Genomic DNA, 21,515 nt, shown 5'->3' on the forward strand with positions numbered 1-21,515 from the left:
ACGTAGGATTCAGATGTGTGTTTGGTGTGTGTCGGGTGGGTGGTTAAACACGAGCCAGTGTGTGTTAAGGGCCCCGCTCTTAAATATACACACACACCGCAAAGAAGTAGGTTTGCACGTTATGTAACTGCGGATAAACGACTTGGAGGTTAGTGGGTCTCGTGTTCTAGCCTTTCCGTTTTCTAGTCTTGCTTGTCCACTTATCTCTCACTGTCAATAATGCAGAGAATAGACTGGTGATAGTAATTCAGATCATTCAGGCAGCCTGTGTGCCGTGCCTAATTCTAAATGTTTTGTGTAAGAAATAAGTGATTTACAGTGCTACAGTGCTGTAAATAGTGACCACATCATTGCGCATAAGCCACTGTGAATTTATTTAATTTCCAGTCAAAATGGCCATTAAATACTGGTTATTGGTTTTCATATGTATTGGTCTAATGGGGACTGGGGAGACAGCACATATTCTTATCATTTTTCCAGTTAGGAGAAAGTGGAAAATGGAGGATGGCAATAAATTAGAATGATGTTTTAAGCCGGTAAGCATTCTCCTTTCATGTACAGGTGGGTAATATTGCTTTTTTTACAACGGTATACATAATGCTGATTTACTTATAGCCTTCAGTGTCTTGAACATCACATCTGTTCTTCATGTAATTTGTATTTCTTCATCATGTGTTGTATTACATGTAATAGTTACAAATAATTTCTCAACTGTAATAAAGAGTAGAGACAGCATGTCATGCTTTCAGCCACCCATATTGACATTTAATTGCTGAGGTTGCAAATTATTGGGGTAGGTAAACTCTCTGGAAAGGTATAGTACAGGTACATTCCCATACCTTTAGCGGTATAACTTAATAAATAAATAATAAATTCTTAGAGTCCAGTTTGGTTCCCTAAAGTTGCATTACATTCTCCTCTACAGATGAAGAAGGTTTCAGTGTAGTTCTGTGTGAAATAAAAGAACATGAAATGAAAATCTACAATTATCATAGAATATGGTACAATTATGTTCCATAAGTAAAGTTACTGAATATGTATGCTTGAGGGTACCACCACAGAGAGTGTAGGCCTTCACAATGTGTGATATCAGATCTTTGGAATTGCACTTAGCTATCAAGATATCAGGATTGCAGTTAATTAACTGCATTAAAGGATATTAAAAAAACAAAAAGAAACTGTCCATATGTTAGTGTTATTATTGTGGTATTACTACTCCAGTCATTTACTACAAACTACTACAAATGAGTACTTGATTATTTGATTGAAAACGGTGTCCTGACATTAGAGCTTTGATTGGAGAGCCTCTCAAGCGATTTTCTGCCAGGGCCTGAAAAGACGAGAGCAGACATTGATCACATGCTGGGAGTAGATGAGCAAATTATCTCAGGTTACAGCTTTTCCCTTGATATACATCAATTACGACACCCTTAGCTGTCAAGATACCCTTCCCTCTGGAGTTTGAAGTCACCTACCCTTGTCCTGTGGGTGGTGGCCTGCAGTCAGTTTACTCTAAGAGCAAGATTTAAAGTAACGTCACTTTCTATAAGAAGATAGTCTTATTGCTTGTGACAGCTTGCAGGAGATTCAAATCCCTAAATGCTTCAAAGGGGAATGTAGCAAACTAACCATGTATCCTTCTCTTCCTCACAGCCAATCTTGTTAAGGTCTCTCTGTACCAGCCCCGCCTCTTGTACCACATCATGGCTGCTGAGCTGTTGACAAGATTATCTGCCGAGTCCCACATAGAGGAAGAGTCAAAGAGGCTAATTATGAAGGCAGATGGTTCTCTGCTACCTTATTTGTTTTAGACCAGACTACAGAAAACGAGAGTTGATTTAAAAAAAAAATGGGAGGTTGCAGGACACAGAGCTTAGTCAATCTATCAAGCAGCTCAGCTCAAGACAAGGCTATTTAGGTCAGCCAAGCTCCAGGACTTTCCAGAGATATCGGTTCATTTTCTTAAGTTCTTTTGCACAATATATATATATATATATATATATATATATATATATATATATATCCATCCATTATCTGTAACCGCTTATCCAATTTTAGGGTCTCGGGGGGTCCAGAGCCTACCTGGAATCATTGGGGCGCAAGGCGGGAATACACCCTGGAGGGGACGCCAGTCCTTCACAGGGCAACACAGATACACACACATTCACACCTATGGACACTTTCGAGTCACCAATCCACCTGCAACGTGTGTTTTTGGACTGTGGGAGGAAACCGGAGCACCCGGAGGAAACCCACGCGGACACGGGGAGAACACACCAACTCCTCACAGACAGTCACCCGGAGCGGGAATCGAACCCACAACCTCCAGGTCCCTGGAGCTGTGTGACTGCGCCACTACCTGCTGCGCCACCGTATGTATATATATATATATATATATATATATATATATGTGTAGTGTATAATCTCTGCAGCCTGTGAAGCTGCATTCACATGATGCCTACTGTAGAACAAAGAAACTAGATCTAGTAGTGTGCAGATGTCCAGGACTGTTCCCCTTCCTTTATTTAAGGGAACACTAGGTAGTACTTTTACCTTACAATTACAGCTTCATAATACTTGTGATGCTTCTCTGACTTTTAACAGGGACAATAGAACCTCTTTTGTTGGTACTCCAAGCTCAGCACTGAAGGAACAGCACTGTGTAACTTTCCAACTATGGAAACCAGATGGTTCCAAAATTGGAATTCAAAAATTAATTCAGAGATAAAGAGACACAGGTAGTGTCGCAGTCACACAGCTCCAGGGACCTGGAGGTTGTGGGTTCAAGTCCCACTCCGGGTGACTGACTGTGAGGAAATTGGTGTGTTCTCCCTGTGTCCACGTGGGTTTCCTCCGGGTGCTCCGGTTTCCTCCCACAGTCCAAAACACACGTTAGTAGGTGGATTGGTGGCTTAAAAGTGTCAGTAGTGTGATTGTGTGAGTGAATGTGTGTGTGTGTTGCCCTGTGAAGGACTGGCGCCCCCTCCAGGGTGTATTCCCACCTGCGCCCAATGATTCCAAGTAGGCTCTCGACCCACAGCGACCCTGAGCTGGATAAACGCTTACAGATAATGAATGAATGAAAAAATCACCTAAACGTGTATCAGTATATATCCTTCCACTGTAAGAAATGTCAATAGAGTGATGGGTCTGAAAGGATGTATAAGAACTTCTTTGTGAATTAAAGGAAATATACCAAAATTTAAAAAAGATATTGGGGCCTGGGTTCCTTCAGCCATGAATGTTTGCGATTTCCAAAACGATTTCCAAAACACACACCCGGATGGATTGTTTATTGTTGCTGGAGATTTTAATCATGCGAATCATGTTATCAGACTTCTAAACACCTAGAGACTGAGACTGGACTGAAGAAGCGCACCCACACACCTTCACAAAACACTGGTTTGTTGGACTGAAAATGATATACAGAAAACTAGTGTACTGTTTACACATATCCTGTTTACATCATGGTTACATCCAGTTACCGTTTACAGCACAAAAACACTTTAAATTTCAGTGTCTCTCCCCCTCAGCCCCCCTGTACTTATGGTTTTGCACTGTCTTGTATTGTATTGTATTGTATGTATATTGTTTTTTTTTTTTTTTTCACCATGTCTTTTGCACTTTAAAGTGTATGCACTGTTTTATGTTTGCACAAGCTTTGCACTAGTTGCACTTTAATGTTGTGTATTGTTTTATGTCTTTTGCACTTAAATGTGTATGCACTGTTTTATGTTTGCACTAGCTTTGCACTAGTTGCACTTTAATGTTGTGTATTGTTTTATGTCTTTTGCACTTAAATGTGTATGCACTGTTTTATGTTTGCAATAGCTTTGCACTAGTTGCACTTTAATGTTGTGTATTGTTTTATGTAGCACCTTGGTCCTGGAGGAACGCTATTTCGTTTCACTGTGTACTGTAAACACTGTATACTGCTGAAATGACAATAAACTTCTTGAACTTGAACTTGAACTTGTTGAAGGAGGAGAAAACACTGCCCCCATTTTCCTGCAAAGGGACTGCACCAGTGACCAATTTGTCCCAGGCATGCTTCACTAACATTTAAGCCATGGCTGCTCCCATATGGCAAAAGTCGTCACAAAATTATATTTAGTGATTTAAATCTTAATTATATTTAGTTGTTGAGATGATGCATGACATATTGCAATATACTGAATTATGTTTATTCATATTAAAACACTAGATTTATATAACCAGTGAGCACTCTTATTACTGAGGACTCAATGTGTTTCATTAAGAATTGAGTTTTACACCTCAAAGAAATTATTACCATTATCATTTTTATGAGTCTGATGAAGTCAAATACCACAAACCTTGCTATAACCAGAGGCAACCGTGATTAACCCCATAACTCTGAATCGTCTGAATCTATGAAAAGGGTTATTAGAGCCATTGGTCATTTAGATTTGTAAAACTTACATTTCAGAGTGATGAAAATTACAGATAATTCCACAGGGTCAACAATATGTATTCATAAACAATGTTTATTAACCGTGTCTGTTGCTGCCACTGTAACTGCCTTCAAAGCAACCTTTGGGTTTTGTTCTTTAATTCACTGTAGCGAATGTGTCATGTCTGAAATATTTTAGTGTCTCAATATTTTAGCGTCTCAATGCTGGAACAGGACTGTGTTTGAAGCGAAGGAGTCTGCGATGATGTATAATTAGAGAGGCCTTACAGGCCATGTTCACGGTTTGAACCCAATGCACTTTTGTAAAATAAAATTCATAGAATGTTTCCTCACTGTTGCTAGCTCTCTTGTCTGTTTGTGTGCTGGAAAAGGTCTGTTTCTCTATAAGTGGGAAAGAAACCGTCTCAGTCCGAAACAGCAGGTGTTCTCTGACTGCGGCGCTGGCTCAGCCACAGCTGAGAAACAGTCTCTGGAGGCATTTGGACAATGGAGAAAACTCAATGTTGAAAAGCGTGAAAAGAGATGAGGATGTTGCTCTATTTTTTGCTCCATAAGTGGGTAACATTGACTGTTTCCTGTTAGACTTACATTTCTTAAGGGGAATCTCAGTCCAAATTCAAGAGACTGCTAACTGCGTGAAAGTAAACACAGACCAAAAGTGCTACAAAACTAAACAACACAAGCTTCTGTGGTCGTTTAAATAATAAATAAAACATTACAGACTCCTTAAACCCCACATACACACTACAGTCAGCTTCTTACACAAACATATAATTCCACAAAAGATGCAGAGCTTCTAAATAAACAGAAACGGTGGGGGGAGTGTGTTTTGCTGTGAGAACAGTAGTTCCAAAAATAGTCCATGTTACATTTAAGATGAAGGTCTTGTACGGCCTGCAGACTAAGATCTGTTATAAATATAGAAATCTCACTGTACATTCATAACCCTTTTAAGTAAACTGACATGGACCTTCAGAAACAGCAGTAAAGATTAATTCTGATGTCACAACACTTTAAAAGGTGAAACGGACTAAAGCACTGTCAAGTGATTAATTCTCTCTCTACTACTACCACTACTTCCAATTAATATCTTCCACAAGAGGGAGCCATTTCTTCAAAAACAGCACCTATAGATAATGTGGTAGGTGTTTTTCTCAGTGAGTACCCTATAGGAAAAGAAGTGTGTGTGCCTCATTTTCCTACATATTTTGCTGATATTGCTGTTAATGAACCACACCTCTAACAACCTTTGCTCACAGATATGTAAGTCAAAGTAAACAACTTTCAGAGCTACAGTGAGGTACCTCTAGTTGCCTGTTCATTAACCAGTGAAGCACATTCTCTCTCTGCTTCCTGGGACTGAATGTTAATTCTCATGCTCTGAGCTCAGGCGTGTTTTTTTAAGCCGTCCTGTCAGTGCTACTAGCTGTCCAATCACACACCAGTGAGAATAATGCCTTTGTTCAGTCTTCTTGCTGAACACAGCCAGAGAGATTCCATATGTGCTGGCATCTGCATATCTCTGATCTTCCCCTCTCAAAAAAAAAAAAAAAAAAAGGACCATGTCACCAGTGTGAACAGAGGTCATATCTAGTCAGCTAGTCAGGTCCTTTATCTTTAACAGGTCCTTATTAATGCCCAAGCTGGGAATTCAATGGTGTGGAGGGCATCTGTTATACATCATGTGATACGACTGATTAATGGGGGTTAGGAAATGCTGAGAAATGACTGCAGCTGTATAAACTACAAAATGCAGCAGTGTGTTTAAAGAGAGCTGTGGTCAGTGGGTGTATGTATTCCAATTATATTTCTATCATTTTTAAGGCTTTAGGAATTTTTTTTACACAGGCCCTCTACCCCTTAACCCGGCGAGTCTCATCTTCTCCATTTGGGAACCCACTCTGCTGTGGATGTGTGTACAAAAAGTAGCCTGTTTGGCAGACTAGTTGTGCTCCTGTCAGTCGTAAGCTGAAATCAGAGAGGCCACCCTCCCTGGTGACACCTCAGACCCAGTAAGTCAGTCTCTTCTGGCCGGCGAATTCGTGTGGCAAATTCAGTTCTGTGGCAGTGTCCCACTTCCTACGCTGGTGATGAGGGAAATGTCCACTGTCTTGTCTTTCAGGTGTGGCCATATTGTCACTGATGCTGAGATATGTCAGTCATGTCACTTTCTTGTTTTTTTTTTTTACAACACTCTAATGTACCTAGAGCTCCAAAGCCAGTGTGGCCACTGATTGGGTATGGAAGTTTTGGGCCGGTGACCATACCCTATATTCCCATTCACACACAGATATATAAATCTTTATTTAATGTAGAACTTTGAACTACTCCTCGCTAAACATTCCAACATCTCTAAAACTGGGATTGAATCTAAAAACTAGTCCCAGGCAGATATTGTTTTAACCCATGTTTTTAGATACCGATATGTTTCCGATATCATCGTTCCTCCCCTAAAAACAGTAACATTCTAAATCAAGGCAGTTTGTACAACCTTACTCCATAGTTGCCAAGGAAACAAGGGAGTGACAGCATGCCTGCAGCGTGCGCCAGCCTTTGAGTGGGTGCAGGGAGGCAGTGGGAGGAGCCAGTGCCCCTCCACAACAGTGGAATAAGGGGACTCTCTCTTTCAATCTGGAACACCCCCCACCTCCCCTTACTGCATTGCAATACCCTGAGGACTCTCTCTCTCTCTCTCTCTCTCTCTCTCTCTCTCTCTCTCTCTGTCTGTCTTCTCTCCTCTCCCGCTGAGGATTCCTCTGTGCCTGCTGACCAACATCTCATCCGCTTCTGTTCAAACACAGGGCAAAATGTCGTCGAAGCTGCCCCCAGGTAAACAGAAACCTACATCCCCCTTCAGAAAGAGAGGAAGCCTGCAGTACACTGCCAGCACAGGTAAGAATCTGACTACATTTGGAGGGGGTGGGTGACACAGCAAGTCTTTCTGGACATTTTTATAATGGAGTATTTTACATGTAGTGAGCGGGTACAGTTTGAATACTAAGAACAGAACAGCAGCAATTTCATTTCTTCAGTTATTACATGCTGGTCTGGAAAAGAAGTGAATACTGTAAGGGGTGTGCTGTTCCTGGCAAAGTGACTGTGGGCCCTGTCTCTGTAGTTCAGCGTGACATGGAACAGACCTGTTGATCAGCCCACAAGGTCTTCTGAGGAGGAAACTGCAATCTGGCCCATTAAGAGTGCTCTCTGCACTGTATCAGCTGAGAAAACTGGTTCAATAAAGTGACCAGAGAAACTAGTAACATTGAGCAGGTAAAACCAGGGGGAAATATCATATTCACATTCAGCTTGTTTGGTTTTAAACTGTACCTTTTCTGGTGGTGATGTGATTCAATTCATGCCACAACAAAGGCTTCAGTTTTGAATTAATCCACACACTGCCTCAATACATAGCAGAATACACAGATGTTTCATGGTAAAAGAAAAATCTGATTGGGTCAAGTGATCATTACGTTTAAAGCCTCACCTGGTCGGTGGGTATTACATAAGCTTTACATAAGATTCAACTCTCAAACCCTAGAGTGAGAAATAACATGAATCGAACGCAAAATAGTATATATTTTTTTCAGTTTTCATAGACTCTTGTATTAGTTAAGGCATAAATCTCAATATTTTGCAGAAAATATTCACTGCACTTGAGTTACGCTTTTACTTTATGCTGTACAATGCAGTAACTACTGCTCTTGCTCTCAAAACATCAAGATATGCTTTGGGGACTGTTCTCTTCCCTAGGAAAGTCTAAAAATGGATTAAAAGCATGAGGCTGGGCAGTACATTTGTCTGGCCATGTTCGCGTTCGTGAGCGAAAATGGTCTTCAGCCCCAAGGCGTGAATTATCTGATCACACTGCAGTGCTGGGAAAGAGGTGATTATCTAAGACACGTGACAGACAAGGTGGTGGTGGGGTTTTTTTTTGAGTTTGAAGGAAGGATAAATGTCTGAAAGCTGTGACTCTATCATTTTCTGACTTCTGATTGACTGGTGAGGCTGAGCAAACAGGCATTGTTTTACATAAATTAAAAAGAAAATAAATAGGGAGAAAAAAAATGGTGACACTTAAATCCTGACAAAGCCATGCCAAAGTATGTTATTAGAGATCATGTCTGGTATCAAATAAAATACCATGCAGGGGGTATTACTGACCCCTGTGCCCTGTTCCCATGAGCATCAGCCTCCTGGTGTCCTTGAAAGGCTTCTTAATGGTCGAAATTCTTGGGACATTCCCCTGAAGATTAAACAAATAAATAGCCATAGAATATGTAAAAATTACTTTTAAAAATTCCACATTGTCCATTAATATGATTTATTTTTTATCTCACTCTATCTCCCGCTTTTTATTTTTTGCCTCCTAATGTCGTGAGGACATCAACCATTAAGGCATTTGTAATGAAAACGACTGGTAATTATAGCACTATACTGTTATATTACTGAACCCATATAACATCTTTCATGACGTTTATGACATGATTTTGTCAGTGTTGTTTGCAAGGTCCATGCATTTTATTTTGAATCCTTGATGTTCTCACAAAAGAGTTCCTCAAATATGACAAACCAGAAAACTGTTTAGAGAAACACTCAGGCAATCAGCACCCACTGAAAAATCAACAAAGCCGCAGTGATTACTGTGTGGGAGGTTCTCCTGAATGTGTGATTACAGCATGGCCAGCCTGACAACTTAATGACCCCACTACTGTCTACAGACCAAACACAGGGTGAATCACACGCCTCAAATGAGGAACAAGGTGAACACAGTGTATTTCACTAGACTCAAACCAGCAGCTGTAGAGCTCTGTCCAAAACATAATTCTTCAGTTTCAAAGTCCAGTGGACCTTCACAGCTAAATAAAGTTGGACAAGTGCTCATTTTGTACACTGTTGTGCTCAAAGCCTTAAGGACCTATTACTATTATTATTATGGCATTATTAAACATTTTTTAAAATATATGTGTTGTGAGCGAGTGTGAAGAACAAAGTGTGTTACAGATATACGTACTCGAGCATATGAGTGTGTTAATTCAAATTTAACAGAATGAAGCATATATAAAGTGATAAAACTAGGTAATGGATGATAAGTAGTATTGGACTGCCATGATGAAATATTTGGAAATAGTTAAACCAACATATTCACACATTTTTTTATTATTTTTTATTATTTATTTATTTATTTTGAGCAAATAAACTCTTTTAAGGTGTCTTGAACTTTTGCACAGTACCATAGAAAATAAAAACCCTGTCTTATGTACCAGTGCATCAAATGTTACATATGTACAAATGTACTCAAATATATTAAATTTAAGTATTAATAGATGCAATAATTCAGTCCTTGGCACCCCCTCCAGGGTGAGTTCCAGTGCCCAGTGATTCTGGGTAGGCTCCGGACCCACAGTGACCCTGAACTGGATAAGCGGTTACAGACAATGAATGAATGAATGAATGAATAATTCAGTCTTTATACAAGGCTGCCAAACACTGTTATAATGACATCTATTTATGTACATCATTATAAATTTACCTTGAAAAACACTAGGTCTTCTGTCAGGCTGTCACAAAGCTCTTCCAAGGAAAAAAGATATAAACCTTTCCCATTTTTAGTAGCATTGCTTTCTTGTCCATTCAACAGGTTTTCCCACATGAACACACATTAAGATTAAAACAAATAGCCTAATTAATAATTAAACATGCTTTAGTGACTCTTATTTAAATAAAGGGCATTAAAGAATGCCATTTCATAATAAGGGGTGTATATGAAATTAATTACTCATTTAATATTATAGTCAGTGGTGCCAACTTCACAGTAGCAGGGGCCGACTGGAACTTCGGGGTGTCCAGCTAACAAGCATTATATATACACTATGGATGATTACCAGAAGCTAGCTAACGGTATTAAAGCTAAGTTGTTACACAATCACCCACCCATTCAGTATTAAATGCAGTACATGGTTTACTCCAAATTTAACTGAATAACAAAAGATGATTGTTAAACCACAGTGGACACTTTATGCTACACCAGTGCTAGTCGTGTATTGTTGCTATGGTGATATTCTGATTATCTAAAAAGGAATCTAAGTTTCCATAAGAATTCAAGAAATAACACTTTTGCCAAATATGTTTTATTAGTCAGAAAGAGTGGAAGGATCTAAGCTCTCCACTGTAGGGACACAGAGACTTTAATTCCTAAATTTCTATGATTAGAATAATTTCTATGATTAGAATGAGAACGTCATCCCAGAAGGGTACAGGCTATTACTGCAGCAAAGTAGGGCAAACTACCAAATAATACCCTTAAATTCAAAAGTAATGTTGGATGAGCGGTATCCACACACTTTTGTCCACACAGAGAAGCTTTGTTTTAATATTAAGTGCAGTAGGTGAATTCCTGTGGGAGAAACAGCATGGGTTTGTTTGGTCATATTTCTTTTACAGTTTACAGTCCTAACCTGATTTGATAGCCATTGGTGTTACCCACTACATTATACCAACAACCTAAATCAAATTCTAAATGAGTATAGTGGAGAACATGTCCATCCAGCCAATGGGCATATTGTCCAGTCTCCATGTATCACACTTCAGTGGCTTTTTACGTTTATTGCTGACCCTTGTACTCTGACCCCTGTGGGAGTCACTGAGTAGGTTCCTCCTCTATCATTCCACCAGAGGAGTGGAACTTTTAAGGCCGATCTCACAAACATACAGGAGATTTCATATGGTTTCTGCTACAGGTTTTTCTCTCAGCCTAGTGTCTGCAATTCCACCCACCTCTGTTAAAAATAAAGCCCTGGATTTTCCACACAAGGTAGGAGCCTAATGAGAATTATCAGTCCTTGTGTGTAGATAATACATTTTTTGGTAACACTTTATTTATTCAGTCCACTGTAGTTGATTTAACAAAGCCCACCTTGTCTTTAGTAGACATTCAAATAGTTCTAAAGAGTAATGAGCTATTAATTTCCTTATATTAAAACAAATCGTCAAAATAAAAATACAGCAGATATTCTGTTTAATTTCGCCACTGCTGTGTTCCTCTGGTTTTATTTACAGAAAGGAGCACATTATTAATTTTATTAGGAATAAACTAAATTTTGTGCACGTGTGGATTATATACGTTAAAGTCCACTTGATGGCGCTCTAAGCAGGCAGAAAACTCCAAGGGGCCCAGAGAAAGCTTTGTGTTTTAGCAACCATTCTGGCTCATAGAGCTAAAGTTATATAATTATGACATTTTCATTATTTCCTTAACTTCGTTTAGATTTTAAACTATATTCATGCCTCTTTTTTGTCAGATGTAGGCCACAATTCTTTAAAAAATGACCACTAGTTTAAATTGTTCTAGAATGTTAAAGTAAATTCGCATATTATTTATCATTAATTTATAACATTTTAATTATTTGCACATCAGCCAGGAATTACATTAAAGTCACTTCCTTGATTCATCATTATTTGTCTATTTAATCAGCTCATGTACCATAGGGCAGAGCTTTGCATACTTTGTTAGCCCATCTTCACATTCTTCAGTGGTCAGGACCCCCATGGACCACCAAACAGCAAGTATTATTTGGGTTCTGGGTCATTTTCAGTGCTGTATTGACACTGACATGGTGATGGTATGTTAGTGTGCGTTGCACTGGTACATGTGGAATAGACAATGCACATATATTTATTTTACTGCATTGTGTTAAAATTTCCTGAAAAACAGGTCAACAAAAGGCTTGAAAATATATGCAAATCAGTGTTGTTACATAAACTTCTATTAAATGTTAGCAATATACGTTCTTCTCATGTAGTTACCATTATTCCAACAGCAGCAATATACACTCAGAAACGTTTTCCCTTATTTCATGCTTTAATGTAGTAATATATTCTCTGCTTAAAGCTTTTATTTGCTCAAGTCAGTTTAGGTCTTAATCTTTCTGCTGAATTTGGAATCAGCCACAGGTAACTAGAGCAGATAAAGGTGTTTACTCTACAGAGGCATGCCTGTAACCTCATCAGAATGGCTGCACAGTATTTGTCTGTCTGTTTTCTGTATCTGAGCCTGAATTCTTTTAAAATATGAGAGATACAAGAGCTATTGCCCTCTCTGAAGGCACCTCTTTAGACTTGGTATTCTCCTTAAAAGGCCTTCTTAATGCCATTTGAACCTGTAGGAAGTGGTACGACCACACCAGCCAATCTTAAGCTTTCTTTTAAAAAAGAAAACCACATACCATTTCCTCATGCAGGAAGAGAAGCAGGAATACACCTTGGCTATGGAGGTTCTCTATAGCCTGAGCAATGTGATCTGACAAATTACATATTTTGGACTCTGGTGGAAACTGGTCTAATGGGTTTAAGAGCCCCAGTGTCAGTAAACAAGTAAAAAAAAAAAAATAAAAAAAAATAAAAAAAAATAAAAAAAAGTGGCTTGGTCAGGCATGCTAGCCTTTCTCTGTCCCTCTCTGTGCTAACGAAATATAAATGGTGGAGAAACTTCCAATTGAAAAACATGAAAAGTGATGAGGATATTGCTTTATTTGTGCTCCATAGATAGGTAATATTGGCTTATTTTTGTTGTTTTAGATAGTTTATGTAGGAACCAACTCTAAATTTGGGAGACTGTGAACTGCATGCTACAAAACTAAACAACTTGACTTACAAATACGTTTCTGTGGTAAATCAAACAGACACAAATAATGTCAGTTTCCTCCTCAAACATACCCTTCCATCTTAAAAGATGCAGAACATCTGAATGTAAACAAACAACTACAGTTTACAACTAAACAAAGAACTACAGTTCTCTTTAAACATGGCTTTGGTGTAACTCTGCACCTTCACCAACATTCAGTCATGTGGATCTTTCAATATGCAGTAAGTCTACATTTCTATTGCCATTTATCCCTCCTCTGGTGGCCTGCAGCTCAGGATTGATACCTTAGTTTTATGACATACGAAACCTTGTTTGAGACTCTTTTGGGAACCCTGCAATTTCAAAGCAGAAATGCTCAGTCATGGCTTTGACGGCTTACTTGCATGATTAAAAAAAAGGACATATTGAGAGGTTAAAACAAGATTTTCACTGAAGTAGGTCTTTAAAAAGCACACAAAAGGGTTTTGTCAGTTTAAGATAAGGGTCTTCTATATGACCCTGACTGGCTCTTTTTCAGTGTTTTCCCCTGAGTAGCTCATGTAAACAATAATTAACTACCACTCTTCCAGTAACACATAACATTACTCCCTATAGAATTTGGCATTATCACAACAGCTAAATTTCAACATCATTTCAACAGCCACTTCGTTCTTGCTATAAATAGACAGAAACTTTATTACATTTCTGCTTAATTATTAGACCAATTTGACACACATTTTTCACTGTGCTATCTGGCCAGTTAGCTAACATGGTAGCTAGCTGGCTAATTTGTGCAGGTTAAGTGCAAGACACTGAATGAATGACAAAAACAAAGTCAGTTTTTTGGCACAGTGGTGAGTTCAAACCCTGCCTCAGTGATTGTCTGTGAAAATGTTGGTGTTCTCCTCGTGTCTGTGTTTCCTCCTCCATATGTTGGTAGGTCAACTGGCGATATAAAGTGTCCATAGGTGTGTGTGGTGCACAGCAATGTACTGACTCCCCAACCAGGGTGTGTGGATAGACTTCAGATGCACCAAAACATGTAACAGAATGAATGAATGGATGAATGGATGGATGAATGAATGAATGAATGAAATAATGTTGTTTGTCAAATACTGACAATTCTTACATTTTTTCCCCTTTTCCTTTAAGTCACAAAAAAATAGAAGTACCTGTCTCCTGAATCCAGAACTTCCTTGAATCAAAATTTCTGAGTAAAATGTATGTGAAGCCCAGCACTCTCTGACTGTTTACAGAATACATGTTAGGGGTGGAGCCAAGCATGTGTGGGGGTGGGGCAGTGACAGGGATGCAGGGAGGTAAAGGCACTACCACTGATATTAGCAGCCATCATGCTTTTTAGCCTTATGCTAAACATAGAGAGTGCATTGTGGTTTGCCTAGGCCTGGGAGCCATATTAAGAAAGTCTGAGGCGCCACTGACACCACATCTTGTTTTTCCTCCTCCAGTGCCAGATGTATTTAAGTCCCTTCAACACCATTCCACCCCTCAAAGAAACAGGAGTGGATATGTAAAGCCATTTTTCAAGGGCCAGTGGGAGCTACACATTATTTATCCAGTGTGGTGTGTGTCAACTTATGTTACCATGACTTAGTAAAGGTTTCTCTGACGCTGGATTATGCGGGATTACTTTGATCTCACACTAGGCATCAATAGTCCATTAAGAGTTCTCTCGGTTACTATGGTTATGTCGAAACAAAAATAGTGTTGTCAATATTGTGAATAATTGAGTCTGACATTCCTATTCCACTGCCAATCAGATTCCCATGAATGTGTCTATAATTAAAACATCATTAACATATCTTTATACCATTCATTTAAATGACCCCTCTAGTGGGTTTTTAAAGAGTGTAATACAGACTGTAAAAATGACTTAAGAACACATTTTAACACCCTTCTTTGTGATGTCATAATTATTTTTATTTATCCAGCTCTGGCCAATCAGAACCATGTGTGATGTCATAAATGCATTCAGCTCTATACAATCAGAATAAAGAATAGGACTGTTATGTCATAAACAGATTTAGATCCCGACAACTAGAACCAAGTATTAAACTGTTTCTGTCAAATCATTAATTCTTTTGAACAAACAAATGAAAATAAATATTCAGAATGTTTTGCACACAAACCAGACAAATGGCTTGGCAGAAAAAAAAAGAAAACACAAGAATAATATCTTTAGACATATAATAAATGTCTCATGGAAGAAAATTTAAATTCTCTGCTAGGTAAATTCGTGGATTCGTGGATACTGAACAGACATGACCTGTTGGAAATTGCACATTTTTTGTTGAGCTAATATTACTGATCTGCACTTTGCAAGCTAGGAGATCTTAGTGTGAGTGTGTGTGTGTGTGTGTAAGAAAACACAAGCTCCGGCATTTTCACATGTACTGCATCATCAGAGGCTAGATCATGAGGATGGAGGATGGAGGGGGAGTGAGGCAGTGAGGGTGGTCATTTTAGTTGAAGATGCTGACTGGCTCCCCCCAGCCTGGAGCTGCCTTGGTATGGTCCGTCTGTGTGTCAGAGATATTTAAATGAGAAGGGGGACAACAGAGGCTGCCTGAGACAGCTGGCAGGAAGCAGGAAGAGGAGAGAGGGAGACAGGGGGGAGTTGAGTGGAGTGGAGTGAAGTGGAGTGGAGTGCATCGGCCCCATCAGCTGTGTTTTTACTGTATGTATGGATGGAGGGATGGATGAAGGACTATTTCAGTGACATGTAATTTGTGAGTGAAAAAATGAACATGAAATGTGTAGCACTATTTTCTGTAGAGTTGTATGTGTTTTTGAGACAGGATTCGAGAGGGCCTATATAATGTGACCCCCCCTCCCCCCACTTCTTACTTCCTTTCTTTATATTTATTTTTTTCTCTCTCCTACACTTCCACCACCACAACCCCTTGCTTTTCTCCTGGTCTTTTCTCTCATTCTCTCTCTCTCTCCCTCTATCTGTCTCACTCTGTGTGTGTGTGTGTGTGTGTGTAAAGTGTGAGAAACATTTGTCTTCACTGAGCCCTTAGGGTCATTCAGGCCTATAGGAGGCGGCTGCTTTTCCACAACCCCTTTCTCTCGCTCTCTCTCTCTCTCCTTCATTCTCTTACTCTGTGTTTATCCCTTTAATTCTTCTAGTATTACTCCCCATCTCTAAGCCCTCAGTTGTGATGCTGTCAGCTAATTCTCTTCCCCTGGGAGACATCTAGTTTATGTGTGTGTGTGTGTATATGTGTGTGTTTATGAGAGAGCAAGAGAGAGAGAGGGAGAGAATATTTCACAGTGATGTGTATTGATTATCCTCAGCATCTTTTGCTTCTGTGAAGATGCTGAATGTAGAGTGAATTGATGAAATGAGAATCACTATCGTGTGGCGTAGCTGCGTAGAAAGCAATAAAAGAGAATGACAGAGGTGCAGATTGAGAGGGAAGAGATTAAGTGCTATCTTATTTGTGTTTATTTGCATTTGTGAGTGGGGGGGTACAAAGATGTTCAGATAAGAATAGATGGTACCATATGTTTAGAAGCCTTAAAAATATTTCCTAACCTAAGTTAAAGTGTTTGACAGGTTCAAACTGTTGATATTGTTTGTTTGTTTATTCTAAACATATTAATTCCATTGAAACAATGGTCGTAGAAAGGTTTTCCACCAAATGATCAAAGGTCATTTTAACTGAAAATTCAGTTTTACAATTTTTACCTTTCCTCAAACATTGGCCAAATCTTGTTTTGGTTTCTAAAGTTTCCTTCTGTACTTTTGCACTGGAGCTTTGAGACTAATGTCGTTAATGTTACATTGTTTGTTCAAAACAAGAGTTCAAATTCAGTAGAGGTGTTTTCCCCCCCCTTAACGTTTATGGGCTTAATTAAAGACTTAGACTCTTCACTGTTAGAATAAAATATTGTATCTCCAATCCTTTTATTTATTTATTTATTTTTGGGAGGAGTGGTTTATTTGTTTGTTTTTTCCTGAATAACTAAGACACAGATCAGGTGCACATTGCTGAAGCATTAATGGGACAATGACACCTTTGGGGAAATTTGTTTGAATTTTGTAGAGAAGCAGGAGAGTCAAATATCATCCATGTAGATGATGAATTTGAGTGCAGTGAATCAATAAGCCGCTTTTAGCAACTAAAGTCACCTGCAGCCTTCAGTATGTGACCCCGAGGTCAGACAGCCTGGGATATATGTAACCACATCAGTGATGGATGTTAAGCCTCTGTCAGTGGGGCTTTTTGTCAAATGATAAAAGAAGCCGTTTAAAAAGAAAATCTGTGGACTTTGTGTACTCTGATAGAAATTGTTAAACACTTTATTGTGGGTCATCATTCATAAGTTGACATCCAAATAAACATTTCATGACAACTGATCGACCTAAAATTAACATCCACGGGAGGATCCCTGGCTTAAGTAGTGGATTTTGTGATTTTCCATTAGAGCAAAAATAGGGTATAAGATGTGTGGCCTATTTATAGTAAGCATTTGAGTGCCATACATACCCAGATAAAGAAAACGCTAAAATCCTATAGTTAAGCACCTTCTTTATCATGGCAAAAAATAGGGTGCAGGGCTTGGGGTCTTATTATAGGAAGAGTTTGAGTAAAGAGTTTTCCATTGTGTGGGAGAATGCAGAAACCCAAAGGCTTAATGACTATGGCACCGCAATAATACACAGTGGTTGAACTGATTCAGAATGTACACTACACTGTGCTCTATGCCTCAGGATGGCATTATGTGTGTGATTGTATGAATGTTTATCCACAGCCTTGTTTCAGCTATGCAGTCAAAAAGGGGTCAAAAAGATTTTGAGTTTGTAAAACAATACTCACAAATGTAACAGACTTTGTAACTACATACACGTACAACAAAATTTGTAACTGCTTTTGAGCAACTACATACATGTAAAACTAAAATCCACAAATGTATTGGAATGCACAGATTTAAAACAACAACAACAACAAGAAACACGGCGGTTCACTGGAAAGAACGAAGGTTCCAAGAATCAGGAACGGAACCGGTTCAAAAACCGGAGTTCATTTGGTGGAAAAGCGCTGTGGTTGACAGAAACAAATCAGTGTTCCAACTTGTTAAACATACCTCGCGATCTGATTGGTCCAGCTAAAGCTTTCCTATTGGTCCATTAACTGGCCGTCAAAACAGGGTTTTAAATCCGCAACTGCAAAAAGAGATTCGTACACGCAGCAGAGAAGGTAAATGTGTTGATTTTTTCCACCTCATTCAAAACTCTCACTGTCACATATGGAACCTTAAAAAGGTTTGCTCTTGCACATTTTAAGCCATTTGAAAAGGTACTGATTCACACATTCACGACACTTGATTTACAAATGCAAATATTTTTTACAAATTTGTGAATTTAAATTATTGTTGTTGTTTTAAATTTGTGCATTCAAATTAATTTGTGGATTTTAGTTTTACGTGTATGTAGTTGCTCAAACGCAGTTACAAAGTCCGTTACATTTGTGAGTATTGTTTTACAAACTCAAAATTTTTTTGACCTTTTTTTGACTCCATACTCTCCTTTGTCTCAATGATCTAGGCCAAGCTTTGATCCCTGTGCAAAGATAATCAACCTCACCACATATGAGTCATGAGTCTGACCTTTGACATCACTCTTTATATAAATGTGGACTGCATATAGAGTGGTAAAAAAAGTTTAGTTGAAGCTTATTCACATAAATATAATTTTATATAAGCTTTTGAGAGTTTCCTAAAGGGTTAAATTCCTGCATTAATTGTATTTGGTTAAGTTAACTGTAAATCTTAGGGCATGTTTGCTGATACATTGAGGTATAATTAAGATCATACACTTTCAAATTGTGATTCAAATGTTAAAGAAGTATTAATCTTTTGGCCTGGCATTAAAGGATGATTTAGATCTTTGTTCTACATGAATTCATCATAGTGTCCTGTGTTAAAGCAGAATTCTATTTCTTGAAGTGCTTATGGTTAATGGCCTAGTCTGAGTGAGTGAAGTGTTTTTTTCATTTCTGGCTTTTGTGTGGTGATCCTGTGTGTGAAGGGGATGGTGTTGCATAACCATGGAGGCCATGGCTCCAAATATAGCAGCCATTAAGAGATTAGACATAGCCCACCAGGCTCATCTGTCTATGGCTAGACTAGCCCTTCAATGCCCTACCACATCCAGTATACACACACACACACACACACACACACACAAACAGGCACACACATTCTCATCTTACTCCTCTGCTGTACAATGTCCCTGGGATGAATGTGATATAATCATAAGTGAGAGTACAATAATAGGACTGTGTTAACTTACAACACTTTAAGCTCATAGAGTGATATACTGTAAGTGATGGAGAGATCAGAATGACCTGAATGAAAGAAAGCTGCAGAGAAAGAGACATGCTGATCTCCTGTCTCCCCATGTACTCTGATAATGAACCGCCTCTGTCGTAATTATATTCTCCATCTGCCCATGGCGTCAACCCACACATTTAACTAGCTAAGTGCTCTCCTCATGACCCCAATTCTAATCATGTTCAATTAAATCACTGAGCAAAAAATGTAGCATTAGCACGGAGCACCAGCATGACAGAAAGCAATCTGGCCCTCAAGCTTCGCTGAATATAATCTCAGAAACACATTGGCTCATTTTGTTCAACTTCTTACAACTGTTTACACTTAGCTGCACCAGTGCTTTGCACTAGAAGTTACTTGTTTAATTCTTGAAATACATTTTTAAGCTGCTACATTTTTAATGCTGTTTAATGAAGGTACCCAACTTGAGGATTTAATTATCTCAAGCAACAAAACTTTAATCTAAGTAGGATTTAAGATACACTAGCCACCTCTGATTTGTAGTTAGTGAATGCTAATAGTTTTCAGTAGCCGTTCAATGCAATAGCCTTTGTATGATAGACTGCCATATATTTAAAAACTTGATATAATAAAGTAATATCTTTGTAATTAATAGTATTTTTATTTACTAGGATCTGTAGTTACAGTTCAACCATACATGTTAATTTAGCTAAAAATGACGCTAAGAGGTTATTTAATAGTGAGTGCTTGCTTTTATTGTTTGAAACATTAGAATTCTTAGCATGGAAATTAATTAAGAAGTATTAGATAAGTCTATAATACTTAAGTAGGAATTTGTTTGATCTAGTCTGACTTTTGATTAAATTATTTATCACTTTTTTCTAGCTGGTCGTGGGCACCAGGGTGGATTAATGGTTATAACTGTTTAGTCTACATCTACTTTCAAACTTATTAATCAGTTATTCAACTTATGTACATAGAATCTATGTAGATATTTATTTTGTCTAGTTCATACTAATAGCTGTCCTCTTTCAGAAACTGTGCAGATTGAATTATTACAAAATGGAGGCTTAGTTAAAAATGGGCATAAATATAATTATGAGATATGAGAAGGAAAGAGAATGTATGACTCATTTAGGCAAGCTGTTAAATTGCATAGTAATTACTTATGGAGTTTCACTTTGCTATTGTATTAAAAGACTCTGTCTGACTGCCTAGATTTTCATCATTGATTTACATTCAAATGGATGGCATGTCATAACAATTACATCTAACTCTAAATCCTCTACAGATGTAGGATAGCGCAGCTATGTAGGATTAGGAATCTTTCCCAAGGACCTCCTGTATACTGTGCCCAAGCTCGGAGCCTAGCCTGCTCAGATGTGTAATTCACTTTGCTGTACCCACCCCTTTTATTATTTGCTGCAGATTTTTAATCCAAGTAGTGATGGACAAATTATATTCCCAATAGTTTATCATAATCTGCTTAGTCACCAGCAGCACTGGACACATGCGGATTATAATTCTTGTTTTTTTTCCTCTTAATAATTGTTCACTTCATTTCTATATGCAAAATTTCCAATAACTTCTTATCACGTCTTTTTTAAACAGACATTTTTGGCTCTATGTCTATGGAGTGATGTAAAGGATCTCTGTTCTGATTGGCTGCCCTCTATTGTGCTTCAGTTAAAAACAATCAGAGCTAAATCTCATCTTACAACTTCAGTGTTAAAGAAGCTGTATACGATTTCAATCCCACACATATTTGTATTCAGTGGATGTTTCCTCATGGCTTGCAAGCAAAAAAGTCTGGTGCTGGTACGAGCCCTGATTCTGCAAACTGGAAACAGACCAAGTGGCTCAGACTGAGAAACACAAAATGGAGCTTCTAAAGGGAGAGTTTGTCCCACTGCCAACTTCAAACATCAACAGTTGTTCTCCAGAATCCTATATAGTGTCGCTATACTGCTGTTATTTGAATAGTGAATGGCAGTGAATTCAAAACAGCCTGTTTCAGCAGTGTTGACTGTATGGACAAAGAGAACAGTATATTTATAAAACAATATTTACATATTATATCAAACTCTTTTATACATCAAATATCATTTAAAAACAAAAAACCTACATCAAGTTTGACAC

The 21,515-nt window shown here is 38.4% G+C and overlaps 1 protein-coding gene across 2 annotated transcripts in view; it reads left to right on the forward strand.

The window, feature by feature from the left end:
- Positions 1-7,184: 7,184 nt before the first annotated feature.
- The window catches only part of ampd2b (adenosine monophosphate deaminase 2b), a 28,387-nt gene continuing 14,056 nt past the window's right edge, over positions 7,185-21,515 (forward strand). Inside the window, exon 1 of one of the 2 annotated variants that reach the window (XM_066643444.1) lies at positions 7,185-7,324. In XM_066643444.1, the coding sequence (XP_066499541.1) occupies positions 7,240-7,324 (85 nt within the window). In that variant the 5' untranslated portion in view covers positions 7,185-7,239. Of the gene's footprint in view, positions 7,325-15,649; positions 15,751-21,515 lie in introns of those variants that run through there. The other variant, XM_066643445.1, reaches the window with a different exon arrangement.

The sequence above is a fragment of the Hoplias malabaricus genome, chromosome 14 (assembly GCF_029633855.1).
Source record: "Hoplias malabaricus isolate fHopMal1 chromosome 14, fHopMal1.hap1, whole genome shotgun sequence".
Classification (NCBI taxonomy): Eukaryota; Metazoa; Chordata; class Actinopteri; order Characiformes; family Erythrinidae; genus Hoplias; species Hoplias malabaricus.